At 44.8% G+C, this 20,000-nt stretch overlaps 1 protein-coding gene across 4 annotated transcripts in view; it reads left to right on the plus strand.

The window, feature by feature from the left end:
• The window catches only part of LOC143021705 (inactive dipeptidyl peptidase 10-like), a 328,187-nt gene that overhangs the window by 233,742 nt on the left and 74,445 nt on the right, over positions 1–20,000 (plus strand). For all 4 annotated transcript variants that reach the window (XM_076179351.1, XM_076179353.1, XM_076179354.1 and 1 more), the window contains one exon: positions 2,260–2,473. In XM_076179351.1, coding sequence (XP_076035466.1) covers positions 2,260–2,473 — 214 coding nt within the window. The remainder of the gene's footprint in view (positions 1–2,259; positions 2,474–20,000) is intronic.

Here is a 20,000-nt window from a genome sequence, read left to right on the forward strand (position 1 = left end):
CCTCTTCCTCCTCTCCTCCTCCCTCTTCTTCCTCTTCCTCCTACTCCTCCAACTCCTTTTCCTTTTCCTCCTCTTCCTCCTACTCCTCCTCCTACTCCTCCTATTTGATTGGCGAATGGATGAGTTGGACTAGGTAGTGCCAAGTTAGAGTAGATAAGGTTAACTTATATTAGGTTAGGTTAGATTAGGTCAAGTTAGGGTTGGTAGGGAAGGAATTAACCAATGTCAAATCCCTCCGCTTGGTGTACCCAATGGAGGTTTCTGAACGCCACAGAAAAGAAGAAATACACGATGTGGAAAAAAACACACAAAGAAAATGTATGCATCACACAACAGTATATTCCCGGTCAGCATAGTAAGGCAGTTACATACAGTAGGTGAAGTATAGTGATGAGAAGCATACGCAAGGAGGCCCTGAGTATCTGCGGCCGAAGCCGTCTCATTTGTTCTATAATGGGCTTTAGGGACTATTGGGGAGCAGGTAACAACAGTCATTGCTGGGAAGCGGAAAGTTGTGCGGGACTCGAATCCAGGACTATGAGGATGCGACACCCAATCGAACGCATTCCATGACGTCACTAGTACATTAGTTGTGTTGGGCACCTGTTTTTGTGATCTATTTTATTGGTTTGTTATTTAATGCTCTTTTATTGATATTATTATTATTATCATTATTTTAGTATTGCTATTATTGTTATTATTATTGTTATTTTATTAATTATTATCTTTATCATTGTTGTTATTGTTATTATTATTATCAGTATTATTATCATTATTATCGTTGTTATCATTATTACTATTATTTTTGTAATCATTATTATTATTATTATTATCATTATTGTTATTACTATTATTATTATTATTATTACCATCATCATTATTATTATCATTATTGTCATTGATATTATTATAATTATTATTACTATTATCTTTATATATTTATCATCATTATCATATTAATATTTCTATTGTATGGGAAAACTATTAACACCCAGTAGTGCCTCAAAGGTGAATGAAATCATCTGACTTTGGCCAAAATTAAATCATTAAAGTTCCAGAATACTGTTCTTGTCTCTTATATATATATATACTGTATATATATATATATATATATATATATATATATATATATATATATATATAATATATATAATTGTTGAGACATTCTGACAGGTTGGCGTAAGTGGAGTAGGAAACACAGGAGTCTTAGTCAAAGGAATAAACATACCTGCAAAACTAGTCAGGAATAAAATCAGACTAAGTCTACTGTGTTTCCTATTCCACTTTGGATGTGCTGTGTCTGGCGACACTGCTTCTGACCCAGGGCAGTGGACAAGGTGCAGGGATGACCCGTCATCCAGGAGGTGCTAAGATAAGAGGGAGGGTGGAGGGGTGTGGAGTGTATACAGGGATGGAATGGGTGGGAATGATTTTATGCCTTTTCCTTTTTGGCTACCTCCCTTGTAAGGGGGGAAAAGCCTTGGTATACTGTATGTGTATATATATGTATATATATATATATATAATATTAACCAAGTGTTGGACCATGACTTTTCATGAGTCATGTCACTCATAAGGACTCATTGTGACTCAGAGATAACATCTCCAAATGACCGGAGCGATCTTCCTGTTCAGCGTGCTGACTCTGACTCAAACCGAAGAAACAAGGAACTCACTGCGACTCGTACTGGACTCTTGACTCGCTGGTTCCCTGACTCGAGACTGGACAGCGACTCACGGAACGATTTTTTTTTTTTTTTTTTTATATACTTCTGAAGACTCTTATTGACGTCATGTAACTAATATTTGTCTTTTTTAACATCTCCTGTTCCTCCTCTTCCTCTTCCTCTCCCTGCTCCTCTTCCTCATCTTCCTCTTACCGCTCCCCCTTCTGTCACTGTTTCCTCTACACTTCCTTCTCCTCGTACTATTATCCCTATTACTATTCCTCCTGATATTATTTCCCCTCCTACTCCTCTTCCTACTACTACTATTCCTACTGTTGCTCCTTCTCCCACTCCACCTCCTCGTCCTCCTCTTCCTCCTACTCTTCCTCCTCTTCCTCCTCTTCCTCCTCCTCGTCCTCCATCCTCTCCTCTTCCTCCTCCTCGTCCTCCATCCTCTCCTCTTCAATATTTTCCAGAACTTCGACCTCACCCCCCCCCATCCACGTCCTCCTCCTCCTCCTCCCCCACTATATCCTTGGAGACCCTAACGGACACAGACACTAACTCTCTCCTTCTTCGTGCTCTCCTACAGGAGTTAGTGGCCTCCACGCCCAACCAACGCAACTGGCGTGGGATCCTGATCGCACTCCTCGTGATCGGCTGCGTCTGCGCCCTCATCGTCTTCTCCGTGGTGCTCCTCACGCCTCCCGAAGAAGGTCCGAGGGTCACCGGCCGCAGGTTTGGTCTTGAAGACGTCTTGGGCCAAGACTTCGATCCGCCGTCCTTCAGGGGAAAGTGGATATCAGGTGAGTTCGGGGTTTCTTGTTCTTGGTTTCTCTTCGGAAGGGACAACTATTTGCGATTTTTTTTTTCTTGGTTTCGGTTGTTTTTGTAGTTCTTGTTTTCTCTTCAGAGGGGATCACTGTAGGAAATTAAGTCGGGAATGTCTGATTTATAGCTTTGCTGATTTTGTCTGTACCGAATAACAGTCATGTTCCTCGTCTTCACTACGAGGTATCAGATCCCTCTCTCTCTCCCTCTCTCTCTCTCTCTCTCTCTCTCTCTCTCTCTCTCTCTCTCTCTCTCTCTCTCTCTCTCTTTCTCTCTCTTTCTCTCTCTCTCTCTCAAAGGCTGAGCATGCCGACAGGAGACCTTTTGGTCCATAACTAGGTCGGAAAAAACTGTAACTAGGTGCGAAAAAATAATAATGATAACAAAAATAAAATAAAATGAAATAAATATTTTTTTTAATAATATAAATAAAATAAATAAATGGGTAGGTATAGTTAAATAATAAACAAACAGGTACATAGTAAATAATAATAAATTGACAGGTAAATGATAATAAATGAAAATCGTTAATATAAAGCAAACCATATAGTACATCTTCATCCGTACCCTAAATTCCCCATCCCTCCCCCATCTCAGGGGATCGGGAGAGGAGCTACCAGACGCCCTCCAACAAATTTGCAAAACTTCTTAACACCCTCAGACACGCTTGAGCCACGTAAATCCCGTCTTTGAGGGCCCCAACCACCAATCACAACCCTGCATTCCTCCCACGCTCGATTCCTATTGGACAGATGGCGGGGAGAAGACGCCTTTCCCGACCTTTTCATCTTCTTCTCTTCGAGCCTTGGGTTGTGTGATCTAGAGGGGAACTTTGAACTAAAGATAATGTTGACTTACGACGGGTCGTCCTCGGAGGCGACGCCAGAGTTGACGACAAAAAAAAAGTTTTGGTGTTGGTCATGTAACGCATGGGAACAGAGAACCTGTCTGCTATGCCGGTGAAGATAAAGATGTGCATATACATACATACATATATATATATATATATATATATATATATATATATATATATATATATATATATATACAGTATATATGTATGTGGGTACATGTGTATTCATATTCACACATATATGTCTGCATATGTATACATGTGTATACATACATAAACATATCAATGTATATGAATACGTCATAAAGGAGGGTAGAGAGATTAGCTGACTTTTTTATCATGGCGTGCGCATACACCAACTACACACACGCATACACACACACACACACACACACACACACACACACACACACACACACACACACACACACACACACACACACACACACACACACACACACACACACACACACACACACAAAGGGACCGTGTCTTCTCGAAAAACAACGTTGTCTTAGCTAAACACCCGAATGAGACTTTCTTATGAAACGAAAACACGTCCGCCTGACGCCGTCGTCTTTCGTCCTCGAGACGAGATCAAGACGTCTTCGAGACGCGAGAAGGTGAAGACGTCCTCGTCAGTGCAGAGTTTTCTCGTGGTTCTCGGCGCAAGAGTTGTAATAGCGGGTTAACTCGGTTTAAGGAGTTAGTAGAGTTTGGCTTGATCCCGTTTAGTGCGGCCCCACAAACTCTCTTGGCTTAAGGAGGGAAACAAGTCCATAAGGATGTCATTTACCGGGATTTGTTATCATTATTAGTAGTAGTGGTAGTAATGATAATGATGATAATAACAATAATTAGAATAGTAACAATAATAACAATAATAATGACGATAATAATAATAATAATAATGGTGATAATAATGATAGTACTAATGATAACGATAATAATTATGGTAATGATAATACTAATGATAGTTATAGTAATAATAATGCATATAATCATAATGATAATCATAATAATAATACTCTATATACCAAGGCTTTTTCCCCCTTACAAGGGAGGTAGCCAAATCAAAAGATACGTATTCCACTCCCATCCACCACCCTTTCCTCCATCTCATTTTATCTCCTTATGGATGATACATCATCACTGTATCCCGCCCACTACCTTGGATCAGAAGCAATGCAGCACGACACCCCATATTCACAGCAAGGCCGCTTCACTTAATGGGCGACCCCCATCTCCTCCGTTCCCTCATGCAGAAAAAATGAGAAAACGGGGAGAAATCCCTTCGGGCTGCGTCAAAAAATCATTTATACATAACCACTACCTACCCCTCCTATCCCCTACCCCCTCCCTGTTTTGCATCACAGTGTCATCTATACACAGCCATTCTCCATTCACCCCTATCTCCTGTCTTCTCCCTTCCTTGCCCAACAGGCATTCCCCTCTTGCTCAACGCTCCTTTCACCCCATCCATCCATCTCATCCTCGGTCTTCCCCTTAACTTCACTCCCCCACCTCTGCCTTTCACACCTCTTTTACTTATCTTTCTTCACTCATTCTTCCCATGTGTCCAAACCATCCAAATATCCTTTCATCGGTATTATCTGCCATCTCCTTTTCCACCCCAGCTTTCCTCCTCACCTCCTCGTTTCTCACTCTATGCAACCTTGTCACCCCTACCATACCTCTCAGACATTTCATTTCAAACTCATTTAAACTCTTTCCTCTCTGCCTTTCTTAGATTCCAAATATCAGTCCCATCCAGTGCCGTTAGCACAATCACCCCTTTATAATCTTATTTGCGTCCATTCCCAAATGTCTATTTTTCATGACACTTTTTAACCCCCAAGGCATTCACTTGTTTCTCTCAGTCTGCAATTTACTTCCACCTCCACTCCTGCCTTTCATGCTACATGCGACCACAAATACCTAAAGTTATCCACTTCCTCCAGCCTCCAGCCAGACTTCCAACTCGCTGCCATCTTCTCCCCGCATATATATCATCACCTTACTTTTATCCACATTTACCTCTAAATTTCCCCCATCCCATATCTTCCCAAACTCCTTCACTAACTCCCTTAATCCCCCCTCTGACCCTGCCACAAGCGTAGTGTTGTCAGCAAACAACAACTGGCTCGCCTCCCACTTTTCTCCATTTTCTTTAACCATCTTAAGTCCTCAGCAACATGGCACATCCCTAATGCAGCCCCACCTTTACCTCAAACCACTCGCTCACTCCATTTCCAATTCTATCACAGGCTCTACTACCCTCGTAAAAATATTGACTGCACTTAACAGCTTCCCCACAATCCCATACATCTTCCAGTCCTCCCAAAGTGCCTTCCTGTCTACCCTGTCATAAGCTTTTTTCAAATCCATAAAGGCCCCCCCAAAAAAGAAAAAGAAAAAAAATCCTTACCTTTTGCTAAAGCTTTCTCACATATCTGTCTTACTACATAAATCTGTTCCACACAACCCCTACCTTTCCTAAACCCACACTGTTCCTCACCAATTACTCCCTCTGTTGCTCTCCTAATCTTCTCAATTAACACCATCCCTTAAGCCTTCCCACCTACACTCAGCAAACTGATCCCCCTGAAACTACTACTCACGTCTGCCTAATGTAGGCCTTATGGTCTCTTGCAGTCTCCTTCATTCTTATGTTCTTATGTTTGTCCCCTAATCCCTAATAAAGCGGAACATTACAGGTATTCCTCCAGTCCTCCGGTACTCTACCCTCCCTTAGACACACATTAAACAACCTCACTAGCCAGTCCACTATTACTATACCTCCCTTCTTCGAACGGTTTTTTGGTCATCTAGTTACCGGACAACGTGTGTTCGGTGAGCAAGCGCACTTCAGCCAAGTTTCAGGAAGAAGCTGAAGTCTGTAATAGCAACAGCTGAATGGGTCACTGAATTTGGGCGCGGGAGCCTGTGAATCGCCCAAATCAACTTAGGCCAGGTTGGGTTAATTGCTTGACCTTACGAACACAATTAGTGTGTCTGTGTGTGTGCGCGCGCACGTGTGTATCTGTGTGTGTGTGTGTGTGTGTGTGACCCACCATGATCTTGGATCACGTGCTGGACTCGCGATCGACAGCTATTAGCTACTAGGATATATGTGTGTGTGATACACCATGGTCTTGGACCACGCGTTGGACTCGTGATCGACAGTTATTAACCTCCCGAATGAGAGCTCAGAGCTCGTATGACCGATCTATGGGTAATACTGTGACCTTACACGCACACACACACCCAATTCCTCTCCCACGAGAGTTGGAGTAACACCCCGCAGCGAAGCGATACTGAAATTATTTCAGCTCTGGTCGGTCGGAAGTCGAACCCGGACCGCCGTACTGGCAGGCGAGAACTCTAACCACAGCGCCACGAGCTGTGTGTGTGTGTGTGTGTGTGTGTGTGTGTGTGTGTGTGTGTGTGTGTGTGTGTGTGTGTGTGTGTGTGTATGTGTGTGTGTGTGACTCGCCATGATCTTGGATCTCATGCTAGACTCGCAATCGACATCTATTAGCCTCCCGGATGTGTGTGCGCGCGCGCGTGTGTGTGTGTGTGTGTGTGTGTGTGTGCGTGTGTATGTGTGTGTGTACACATGTATGACTACGTCCGTGTATATTAACTCATAGGTGCTTTACCCTTCCATGTTAATATTTTAATAGGCAATAGGACTTTTAGTATTTTCTCGTTATTTGAGATAGGCAGCCCTTTGCTTAGTAATATGTAAAGAAACATTTATCATTACGGTCATTATTATTAATGCTCCTGTTATTATTATTGTTATTAATTATTATTATTATCGTTACTATTATTGTTATTAGTATTATTATTATTAGTATTAGTATTATTATTATCATTATTGTTAATATTATTATTGCTATTATCATTATTATTTTTGTTATTATCATTATTATTATTATTATTATTGATATTATTATTATTACTATCATTATTATCATTATCGCCATCATCATCATCATCATCATCTCTCTTGTTCTTCATTGTGTTCTCTCTTTCCCCTTTTTTCCTGTTTTCTCTTTTCTTCTTTCTCTCCTTTTTTCTCCATTTATCTTATAATTTTGATCCAGCTCTTAGGAAGAATTTTTCCCATCAAAGAAAACCTCAAGTCGTAATGGTTTATCCTGGCTTTCGCCTGACGATTTTATTCGACTCGAAGGGCGCCCATTAAGCCCATTAGAGGGCTGAGACGCCGTCCATTAACTCGACAAATGACCCAATCTCTCCCATTGACGACCCGCCAAGCCTAGGACGCCTCACGCCTCTTGTTAGAGCCATCTTTCCCGCCTTGCATCCCCTCTTAGAGGCACCTCTCACGTCCCGTGCCCTCTTAGAGGCCTTTCCGAGGAGGGGCGCAAGATGCGTCAATTTATCTTGCCCAACTCCCCCTTCTCTGTCCCACCCATCCACCTCCACCTCCACCCGCCTGTCGGAAATCTCCTTCACACCCTACAAGAAGGAACATTTTTTCTTTTCTTCTTCTTTTTTTTTTCATTTTCCTAGCGCCGTTTTTTTTTTTTCTTCAATTTTAGAGGAGTTCTTGGCCTACTACTTTTACTTAGATGAACATACACATGTATGCATACATATATGAATAATGCATACGTACGTATATAATACATTTATACATTCATGAATGCACACATAATACATGCATGATATATACACACCTTCATGATACGTAAATGATACATATATATATATATATATATATATATATATATATACACACACAAATATAAAGATACATGATGCACACATACACGTACATAATATTTAAATACATATACATATTCTCGAATGTTTGTAAGTATATATGTAAACAAGAAGTCTACCCTGATAAACCATTACCAAGCTTTTATAGGATCTTCCCAAAATCTTTCTTCTTCTTCTTCTTATTCTTCTTCGTCTTCTTCGTCTTCTTCTTTTGGGGGGTTCTTCGAGAACGTGCCATCGAAGGCCTCCCCTCCTTTCAGAAAAAGAAGTTCGAACTGTTTAATTAAAGCTCTTCGTCGTCTTTCGACCAGACTGGCCAATCCCTAAGAAGGGGCGCCTGTTCATCGAGATACGTCCGAGAGATTTAATTAAACAGTCCAGGTGGCCTTTGGACTTCGCACCTTCCCACGAAGGCATTGCTCGGAAGCTTCAAAAGCTTCATTAGGAACGGAATCATGCCGAGTTATACGTGCATTAAATGTGTGTGTGTGTGTGTGTGTGTGTGTGTGTGTGTGTGTGTGTGTGTGTGTGTGTGTGTGTGTTTCACCATGGTCTTGGATCACGCGTTGGACTCGTGATCGACAGCTATTACCCTCCCGGAAGAGAGCTCAGAGTTCATATGTCACCGATCTATGGTTAATGCTGTGACCTTACACGCGTACACACACACACCCAACTCCCCGCCCACGAGAGTTGGAGTGACGACTCGCAGCGCAGCGTTACTAGGTGTGCGTGTGCGCGAGCGAGCGCGCGTGTGTGTGATGTTTGTATACAATTAGATAAGTTTATGGTTATCTAGATATTCATCTCTGTGCTCATACACACAAACTCTCTTAAATCGGATGGAATCAGATGGACCTTTCCAGCAGAATCGCGATTTCCTTTCATCTGCCAGATAAATGCGTCTCCATCCTTCACCATCGATTCACAATCCCCCAGAAGGCCTGTACACGGCTCGTCTCCCCATCCCTTCACCTCTCCGAGCTTCCACGTGAGCCGGACGTGACGTCACGATGTTTACATGTGTCGTCACGGACGGGAAGCTTCCGTCGACGGGCGATGGCCTTTGGGGGCGTTCTTCGCCTCCATAGGGGGATCTTGCCTCCCCCCTTCTGCGACCCTGCAGTCTCCTGAGGAGCTTATGAGCTTCTGCAGACTGCTGATGCAGGCGAGGAGCCTTGATGTGGGATCTGAGGCGGAAGGGAGGGAGGCAAATCAAAGATGGAGTTGGTGCAATGGAAGGGATAGCTCCACATGGAGTAAGATAGGGTGGAGGTATTTTGTTGGTAATGACCAGCGCTTCTCTCCTAGGGGAGAAGAGGTGTAGTCGTAGGGGTGGCAAAGGGTAGATTTTAGGAAATATTTAAGGGATTTTTTTTTTTTCAAGGCTAGGTTCCAGTCACAAAAGAATGCTGTGTCACTAAAGATTATAGAATGTTGACTGCATAAAGTTTCCACAGTCAGTATTCCATTCGGTAAGTAGGGCAAGAAAATAAAGTAGGTCAAGGGAAGTTGAAACAAAGGGAATTAAAGGAAAGAAACGCAAGAAAGGGAGGAGAGGATAAAGATTAGAAGAAGGAAGGCCGCTGGTGATGGAAGCAGGAGAAGGAGCGACGAAGAATGGGAGGGAGAAATTGGCTTAGTAATGGGGAAATATACGGGAAATGGGAGAAATAGATGGTTTGGACATGAAAGAAGGACAAGAAAGGTAAAGCAGGAGATAAGGGGAAAGGGCAAGAGAAGGGGTAAAGGGTAAGAAAGGGAAATCTCGAGGAAGGAAGGAATCAGAGGCAAAAGATATGACCAAGAAAATGGAGGCCGGATTTGGAATATGGGCAAGAAGGAAAGTCGGGCAACGCTTGTTAAATCTGGTTTATTCCCCTCCTCCCCCCGTTTCCCCCCACCCCACCCCCTTCCTACAATGGATACCCTCCTATCTCTCGACTCTATGAAGACTTAGCATAAAGACTAATTCATTTCCGTTCCCTCTCATGAAACACAGAACTTTGGACTGAAACCTCTTTGCTTCATTGCCCTTTCCATCCATGCTGCCTTCACCCTCCCACCATCTTCCTCTTCCTTTCCCCCATCTCCTTTTCCCTTTCCCTCTCCCTCTCTTCCTCTTCCTCTTCCTCCCATATCCCTCTACTCGCCTGTGTGAACGTAATGATTGAATGTTTGAGAATATTGACCGGGCTGCCGGATGCTTGGAGTTCTTAACAATGGTGGTGTCCCTCAGGGATCACAGTTTGAGCCCGAAGTTGACCTGCCTCTCTATGGCGACCCAACCCGCCCCCCACGAACTCCCCCACGTCGGGAGAACCCTTCGACTGAATAAAGCTCACCCCTTACTCTCACTCGGCCCGAGAAAAGCTGGACTCGCTTTATGGCAACAGTTCTAGCTGATTGGCTGGAGTTGTTGCCATACAAGTGAGTCTCGCTTTTCTAAGGCTCGATGAAACAGACTATAGTGTTTGGACAATGCTAATGATGCGCTATTGGATTGAAAAGGATGGTTGAGGTAGACTGACCTTCGGGTCGGTGTCGAACTCTTTCACCTGGTGACGTACTGTGGTGACATACATATATATACATATAATTATATATATATATATATATGTGTGTGTGTGTGTGTGTGTGTGTGTGTGTGTGCGCGCGTGTGTGTGTGTGTGTGCGTGTGTGTGTGTGTGTATCGACTCAAGGGTCGGCCTCAGTATGGCCATCTAAGACCTTGGTCGAGGTCAGCCTCAGAACAAGAGCTCTGAGAAAGAGGAGGAGGACGAGGAGGAGGAGGAGGAGGAGGAGAGACAAGGAAGCTTCTATGCATAGCAGGCCAAAGGAAAATAAAGACGTGGTAGACCAGGAGGACCTGCCGAACCATGTCTAAAAGAGGAGGAGGAGGAGGAGGAGGAGGAGGAGGAAGGGACATCGGGAGCGGGAGTGTTCCGTGTGATGTGTGTGGGTCGGAGAACGTTGGGAAGGTGAATGGGTGGGTTGGGTTGGGTTATGTGATTAACGGACTGGGTGAGGTGGCTCCACCGGATTAGGTTGTTTGAGGATGGATGAGGTTAGGTTGAGTTGAGGTTGAGGGAGGTTTAGGCTCGGTTGGCCTGCTCGATAAGCTAGATTAGGTTAAGTTAGGTTAACGTTAGGTGGTAATGCTTTAGGGCTGGGCCTTAAAAAAAAAAAAAAAAAAAAAAAAAAAAAGACGGCTTGCCACAAATGACAGGGTTGACAGGGTTTAGCCCTACCAGGGGTTTCTCACTTCCCACTGCATGGGCGTGGGATGGTGACCTTAGGGATGGGGTTGATCAGAGTAATGGGTGGCTTGGGCATTGGGACAAGGTTCCATGGGTGAGATAAGAGGTGTTGAGGTGGTTATATAGACTGAGGGGTTGCGAGGAGAGGGGAAAGGCGGAGTAGAGGGGAGGGAAAGAGGGAAGCTTGCGTTGGCTGGACTGAGAAGTGGAGGGGGGAGGTGGAGGAGAGGGCGTTCAACATAGTTCAGACAGGGAAGGAACGAAGGAGGAAGAGGGAGGAGGAGGAGGAGGAGGAGGAGGGAAATGTTCTTTGTTGTCGTCCAGTCAGCAGGGAGAAGTTCTTCAGGGTAAGTGTGAACAGGAAGTGTTCATAAAAGAACAGAACTTCGGCGGGAAGAACACCTGTAGAGCCGACACCTGTGCACATGACACCTGTGCCATGGTTCCTAAAGCACAGGTGAATAGAACATCTTATGAACAAAGGTTCATATCTTGAACACCTGCACATGCCAAACTCACCTATATTGCAATTGAACACCTGTAATCTATTGCAGCTACAGGAGGATGAATGTACAGGTACGAACAGACTCAAACATCTGCGCATTTGCACATTTGTACAAATGCGTATTTATGACATCCATAGCAGTGCATCTGTACATCTGTACACCTGTTCACATGTAACTTGTACGCATGTGCATCTGTATACCTGTACACCTTTACACATGTAACTTGTACACATGTGTATGTGTACGCCTGTGTACCTGTACACATGTAACTTGTACACATGTGCATCTGTGCATTCTGTGCACCTGTACACCTTTACACATGTAACTTGTGCATCTGTGCATTCTGTGCACCTGTGAACAAGTGCACTTGAACACAAGCTGGAGGTAATGTTGGTTCTTTGGTTGAAGGCCCGCTGCCTCGCATCCGGTCTGCTTTATTCATACCTCCCTCTCCTCCCTCCCTCCCTCTCCTCCCTCCCTCCCTCCCTCCCTCCCTCCCTCCCTCCCTCCCTCCCTCCCTCCCCTCCAATACTCCCTCCCGCCTTCCCTTACCCTACCTCTCCCTCCCTCCCTCCCTCCCCTCCAATACTCCCTCCCGCCTTCCCTTACCCTACCTCTCCCTCCCTCCCTCTCTCTCTTCCCTCCCTCCCCTCCAACACTCCCTTCCTCCCGCCCTCCCGTACCATACCTCTCTCTCCTCCCTCCCTTCCTTCCTCCCTCTTCTCCCTCCTTCTCCTCCCTCCCTCCCTCCTCCTCACTCCCTCCCTCCTTCTCCTCTCTCCCTCCCTCCTTCTCCTCCCTCCCTCCCTCTCCTCACTCCCTCCCTCTCCTCCCTCCCTCCCTTTCCTCCCTCCCTCCCTCCTCTCCCTCTCCTCCCTCCCTCCCCTCCAACACTCCCTTCCTTCCGCTCTCCCTTACCATACCTCTCTCTCCTCCCTCTCTCCCTCCCTCCTTCTCCTCCATTCCTCTTCCTCCCTCTCTCCCTCCTTCTCCTCCCTCCCTCTCCTCCTTCCCTCCCTCCTTCTCCTCCTTCCCTCCCTCTCCTCCCTCTCCTCCCTCCCTCTCCCCTCTCTCTGCTTCCCCTCCACTCCCTTGTAATCACAAGCCCCTTGTGGCCAAAGACCGACCTCCCTTTCTTCCTCTACAACCCTCCCTCCCTCCCTCCGTCCTACCACTCCACTCACCTTTCTTCCTCCACCTTCTCTCCCTCCCTCCCTCGCCCTTCCCCTCCCTCCCCCCTCCCCCTCATTTCCATCGCCCCTATTTCCCTCCCTCCCTCCCTCCCTCCCTTCCTCCCTCCCTTCCTCCCACTCTCCCTCCTTCCCTCCACCCTCCCTCCCTCCCTCTCTCTCTCTCACTCACTCATTCGTTCACTCCTTCTCTCAGCCTCCTCCACCTCTACCTCCTTCTACCTCTCTGATCTTCTTGCCCTCTTGTTAAACCTCCCCCCTCCCTCCTTCCCTCCTTCCCTCCCTCCTTCCCTCCTTCCCTCCCTCCTTCCCTCCTTCCCTCCCTCCTTCCCTTCCTCACTCCTTCCCTTCCTCACTCCTTTGTCCCCGCTCTTCCACTCCTCCCCTTGCCTCCCACCCTCCACCCTCCACTCTCTCTCCCTTCGTCCCTCCCTCCTTACCTCCTACTCCGTTCTCGTCCATCCTTACCTCCTTTAATCCCCTCCATTCACTCCCACTCCTTGCATCCTCTCCCTTTACCTTGAAGGATAGAAGCGCTGGATATAGACGAAGAAGTACTACTGGTCTTCCTCGCCCCTTCCCTTTCCTTTTCCCAATACCCTTTTCCCTTTCCTTCTCCCATTCTCTCACTTTCCTTTACCTTTCCCCTTTCCTTCGTACCCTCCTCCTCGTAATCCCCCATAAATCTTGTCCTCCTCCTCCTCCTCTTCTTCCTCCTCCTCCTCCTCCTTTTCTTACTCTTTCTCCTCCTCCTCCTCCTCCTCCTTTTCTTCCTCTTTCTCCACCTCCTTTTCTTCCTCTTTCTCCTCCTCCTCCTTTTCCTCCTCCTTTTTCTCTTTCTCATCTTCCTCTTCCTCCTCCTCTTACTCCTTCTCTTCTTCTTCCTCCTCTTCTTACTCCTTTTCATTCGTCCATCCACCACTCCATTCTCCTCCTCCTCCTCCTCCCCCTCCTCCTCCTCCTCCTCCATCTCCTTCCACCAATATGTACCACGACACTCCCCTCCCTCCTCCCTTCCCTCCTCCCTCTTACCCTCCTCCCTTTCAAACTCCCTAGCAACATCTCTCTTCCTCACCTCTCCTTTCCCTCCCCTCCCCTCCCCTCCCCTCTCCTTCCCTCTCCCTCCCTCCCTCCTCTTCCACTCCATGTACCCATTACCCTCCCGGCCTCTCTCTTTCTCTCTTCTCCGTTTCCTTCAAGATCCCTACCGATTCTTCCCAACCCCTTCCATCTCCTCTCTCTCTCTCTCTCTCTCTCTCTCTCTCTCTCTCTCTCTCTCTCTCTCTCTCTCTCTCTCTCTCTCTCTCTCTCTCTCTCTCTCTCTCTCTCTCTCTCTCTCTCTCTCTCTCTCTCTCTCTCTCTCTCTCTCTCTCTCTCTCTCTCTCTCTCTCTCTCTCTTTTCCCCTTCCCTCTCTTCCTCTCCTCTCCATTCCCTTCGCATTCCCTCTTTTTCATCTTGCTCTCTTTCCCCACCGCTCTCTTCCCCTCTTCTCACCTCCTCTCTCTTATCCTCCTTTGTCTTCCCCTCCCTTTCCTTCCCCTCTCTTCCCCTCCCCTCTCTTCCCCTCCCCTCTCTTCTCCTCTTCTCACTTCTCCTCTTTTCCCCTCTCCTCTCTCTCCCTTCCTTCTCTTCCCCTTCCCTCTCTTACCCTCCCCTCTTTCCCTCTCCCCTCTCTTTCCCTCCCTTCATTCCTCATTACCCCTCTCCCTCCCTCCCTCCCTCTCGTAACATTCATATTACATTCTTCGGTTTCTTCAGCCTAATCTTTACCATTTCTCTGCTTCCTCCCCCCCCCCGACCCCTCAGACCTCCCCCCGGACCCCCACTCTCCCCCCCGGACCCCCACTCCCCCCCCACTCTCCCCTCCCTCCCTCCCACCCCATTTCCCATTTCCCCTCTTTCTTCCTCCCAAAGTCTGAAGGTCTGGTTCAGACACACTACTTTAACGTTTCTGTACAACCCTCCCCCACTCCCTCTCTCTCTCTCGCTCTCTCTCTCCCCACTCTATTTCTCTCTCTTTTTCTTCCTCTCTCTCTCCCTCCCCCACTCTCTCTCTCTTTCTTTCTCCCTCTCTCTCCCTCTCTCTCTCTCCCTCTCTCTCTCTCATTCTCTCTATCTCTTTCTCTCTCTCATTCTCTCTCTCTCTCTCATTCTCTCTCTCTCTCTCTCTCTCTCTCTCTCTCTCTCTCTCTCTCTCTCTCTCTCTCTCTCTCTCTCTCTCTCTCTCTCTGAGACCTCTGTCGACCGAGACCCCATTATGCCCCAGGTCCATATCTCACCTGGATAAAAAAAAAAAAAAAAAAAATTAGTGTTGACCAGAATAAATTATATCAAGTATATTAGTTTCACCATTTCTCCGCTCTCTACCACCTCCATCGCCACCTCCACCTCCTTGTAATCTCCATAGAATCTCCTCCATTTCCCTCAAAAAGTTCCCCAAATCCTCCAAATTATCTCCCGTTGCCCCTAAATTTTCTCCCTAGATTATCTAATTACCTCATTTTATATCCCTAAAACCCTTTATCAGTCTCGGTTGTTCTAAGAACTACTTATTTCCCCTAAAGTTCCTCAAATCCCTATGGTATTTTTTATAACTAAATATCCCATTGAACTTTAATAAGAAAAAAATATTCATTTGTAGATACCTGAAAATTCGTGTGAAATATCTCAGAAATATCCCGCCTCCTCCTTCGAGTTATTCATAATCCCAGAATATCCCATATATTCCCTATACCCTGATAAATATCCGTAGTATCCCAACAAAGAATATTTGGAGACTAGTCTCTACAATATATATATATATATATATATATATATATATATATATATATATATATACGCACTGAAGATGTAATATACGAAAGCGCTCTGCTTCGTTAGTTTCTTTTTTCCAAGTGGTCTACTTTGCATAAGTGAACACACGTACCCGTGTTCTTATTAGCATATATATATACGTATATATATATTTAGCTTCTGCCATCTCTTCGTTCTGTTAACCTCAAATCTCTCCTTTACCATCTCTTTGACTCCATTTTTTCGGTGTAATATTGTTCCCAGGGATAGAAGCGCTGGTTATTGCTGACGGAATATATCTACCAAGTCTTTCCCCTCAGATATCTCTTGCAGCATATTTTGAATTTCCCCTCGAAATATCCCCATACCATACTACCCTATCCCCTAAATACCCAGTAAAAGGCTACTGAAATCCCTGCTCATATCCCTTCAATTACCCATCTCTTCTCTATAAAATACCCCATAACCTCCTTTGCAATAGTTCTTTCTCCCTAAATTCTTCCCTTAGATTTCTCTTTTCCCTCTTAGATCCCCTTGCAATGCCCCGAAATCCCTCCAGATATCCCTTCAGTTCCCCATCCTTTGTCTATAAACCACAATGTATGCTTTTTGTAATATCCCAATCTCCCTAAATGTTTTCCCTTAGATTTCTCTGTTTCCCCTAGATTCTACCTCAGATACCCCTAGAATCTTTCCAGGTTTCCCATCAGCTCCCCATTCCTCGAGCAAGAAATACGCCATATTCCCCTAGACTTCCCAGACTCTTTTAGGTACACCCCTAATTCACGAAAGGAAATTCCTTAGCTTCTCTCTTCAGTTCCTCCCTTTTCTCGTTTCAAAAATACCCTATATCCCTTTTGCAATAGCTCTATATCCCTAAACTCTCGTCCCTGGATTTCAGTTTTCCCCCTAGATGCGCCTCAAATAACCCTCCCCTCCCATAGAAATCCTTCAGGTTCTCTCCCCTAAACGCTTCTTTCCTTCGTCCTGAAGAGTGTCCATCTCGCCCGCTCTCCCCCGTCGCTCGACGTTGCTATGACGACGGGGGCGGGGAGGGGGGAGGTGGGGAGGGCGCCCGTCGCCATGTCTGCCAGGAAGATGTGTTGTGACGCCATTGGCGCCGCCGCTTAGTCAGTCCTCTGAGGAGGAGTCTTTTCCTCTTGTTATCATACCTCTGCCCTCCTCCTCTTCCTCCTCCTCCTCCTCCTCCTCCTCCTCCTCCTCCTCCTCCTCCTTCTCCTCTTCCTTCACCTCCCCCTCATCATCATTATCATCAACAACGTCGTCGTCGTTGTCGTCGTCATCTTCCTCCTTTCTCCTCATTCCCTTTTGCCTCTTCCTCCTCTTCCTCCTCCTGATGCTTCTAATCCTATTTCTGATCTTAATCTCAATCCTAACCCTAATCCTAATCCTTCTAACACTCCTTAATCTTCTTAATTATCCTCTTAATATAATCTTTATAATCCTTCTAATATTTTTTTAATCTTCCTCCTATTCTTCATTCTACTCCTCCACGGCTTCCTCTTCTTCCTCCTCCAGTTCCTCCTTCTCTACTTGTGTCTCCACCACCACCTCCTATTCCTTTTCCTCCTGTTTTTCTTCCTCTATTTCGCTTCCTCTTCCTCCTTCTCTTCAATCCTGTCTTCTTCATGTTGTCTGACATCTTTGTTATCATCGTCGTCGTCCTCGTCATCATTTTTTTTTTATCTCTTTCGTGTCTTGTTTATCGTCGTTTCCGTGCCCTTTTTGCTTCCTCTCCCCCATCTCCAATTCTTTTCTTTTCCTTTATTTTTCTTCTTGTTCCCTTTCTTCATGTCTCGTTTTTATTGAATTGTTCTTTTCTTCTTGATCTTTTATTTCATTTCGGTTACTCTCTACTTCCTCTTCATTGATGTCGAAGAGCTGAGCTTTCGAGTGACGCCCCTGAAGAGGAAGCATCCACCATCCCACCGCTCAGAGCAGTCCACAAGCATCCACCTCCACCCAAAGGTGGATCCCAAGGGGCCGATACCTGATCTCCGGGATAAACCCAGTGTTCACTCTTTCAGAACATTCCAACTTCCTTTTTATTCTATACGTTTTTTTTTTTTTTTTTTTTTTTTTTTTTTTTTAAGAACAGCTTGTCGGCGCCTGTCCTCCCTCTTCTGCAAACTGCCGACATGGAAAAGAACGCAAACTCTTACACATTCCCCAAGTCCACAAAATCCATCACGTATGCACACGTTTTATCACTGCAACAGCTGCCTTTCTTGGGCCAACCGAAAATGCACCACGCTAACCAACAAAGAACAATACACGACAAACTGTACCTGCTGCCTGTAAGATCTGAACTCGAAGCCAAAAACATCCCAACATAAAACAAACACAACCTAAGCAATGTACAAATAAACACAAATAGACTCACAACCATGGAGAGCCGCAGGGCATCCTATACAAACACTCCTTTCACAAAGCAGTGATACACTTTGGACACTCACCACACAACCATCCTTTACAGACTACATTAGTTGCAGAAGACAGAACACAACGCAAAGGTGATGTTGCCGCACTGTACACAAAAATACACTCCCAAACATAGAAAACTGAACACTCCGTCGCAATAGAAATAATCACCATACAAACACAAATAACGAAAACTATATACAACCTCACAAACATCCGCATATCATTAACTACGTCAACACCCTAAGGATACACACCCTAACACCAATTATTCAGTGACTTAGACTATTAGGCGGACACCTGAACGCCCACTAGCCCTACAGTATATGGCTACACCTACAATCAACTGATCCAAGAAACAACAGATTTCTAGACCAACTCCCCAACCTACACAGGTTGCGGGATGACCTAATAGAGGTGTTCAAGTGGATCAAGGGCTTTAACAAGGGGGATATAAACAAGATCATCATATTAAGACAACAGGGCCGGACTCGCAGTAATGGATTTAAATTGGACAAATTTTGATTTGAGAAGAAAATAGACAAGAACTGGTTTGCCAATAGAATGGTCAACGAATGAAATAGACTTAGTAAACATATATTTTAAGAAAAGGCTAGGCAACTCTTATGTAATGGACATGGAACTACCTAGTGTAGGTCTTATGGTCTCTTGCAGTCTCCCTCATTCTTATGTTCTTATACTAAACTCAACTCCCTGCACAGTCTTCCCTATACAACCAAAAAGCATTTCTCCAGATATTTTAATAAGATCTTCTTCACTCAACCGAGAAGATCAATTTAGACGCCTTTCTTCTAATATCACCGTGAAGCTTGCAGAAAGAAAATAAAATCCACCCCAAAAAAAAGAACATATGAACTACAAGAAAACAAAATGGCTAGAATACACTGAAGAAACGGAGAAGTGTTTTGAAAAGTTTGGTTTGGCTTATCTCCCATCCGCAGATAAAATCAGTGAAATACACACAAGCTCTACACTAAAAGGAACAAACATTTTTCTTTTTATGTGATAGTCAAAATTACAAAACAAATATCACATCCTTGTTCGTCTTCCTAGTACAAAATATAAAATCAAATAGTACAGTAGAAGAATCTATCAGAAAAGAAAACAGTAGAAGAATCTATCAGAAAAAAAAAACTAAATAGTGACATCACAAAACAAGTAAAAACAATGGAGAAATATATACGATCTTTACACAAAGAGAAACACATATGAATCCGCTACCCACCCATAATGCATTTGGAGTAACACAAAACAAAATACCATCACCAAAACAACAATTCAATATCGCAAACACTTCTTCACAAGTTAAAAGAGCCGCCAGTAAGCCCAGCATCCTACAAACCTAGCCATCTCCACTCTGCCATATCTAAACTGATAAAAAGATTGATCCTAGATGAAATCAGAATACACATCCCTTCCTCGCTAAATCAACATAGATTCAAAGAGGTCCGTTGCCCAATCTCACACTTCTCACAAAACTTATCCAACAGATATTGAAATATTCCAACAAAAACTCTTTCTCTAATCACATAAACGTAGCCCACCACACGCAACGAGAAAACCACTCCAGCAGTATTCTACTCAAATATCTACAGGGTGATCCGAATGTCTTGTTACCCCTACCAATAGAGATACAAGTATTACAGTAATACAAAATACATGTCCTGGGTTCAGGTTA

The sequence above is a fragment of the Oratosquilla oratoria genome, chromosome 42 (assembly GCF_046742065.1).
Source record: "Oratosquilla oratoria isolate Oo_2021 chromosome 42, ASM4674206v1, whole genome shotgun sequence".
NCBI classification, from domain to species: Eukaryota; Metazoa; Arthropoda; class Malacostraca; order Stomatopoda; family Squillidae; genus Oratosquilla; species Oratosquilla oratoria.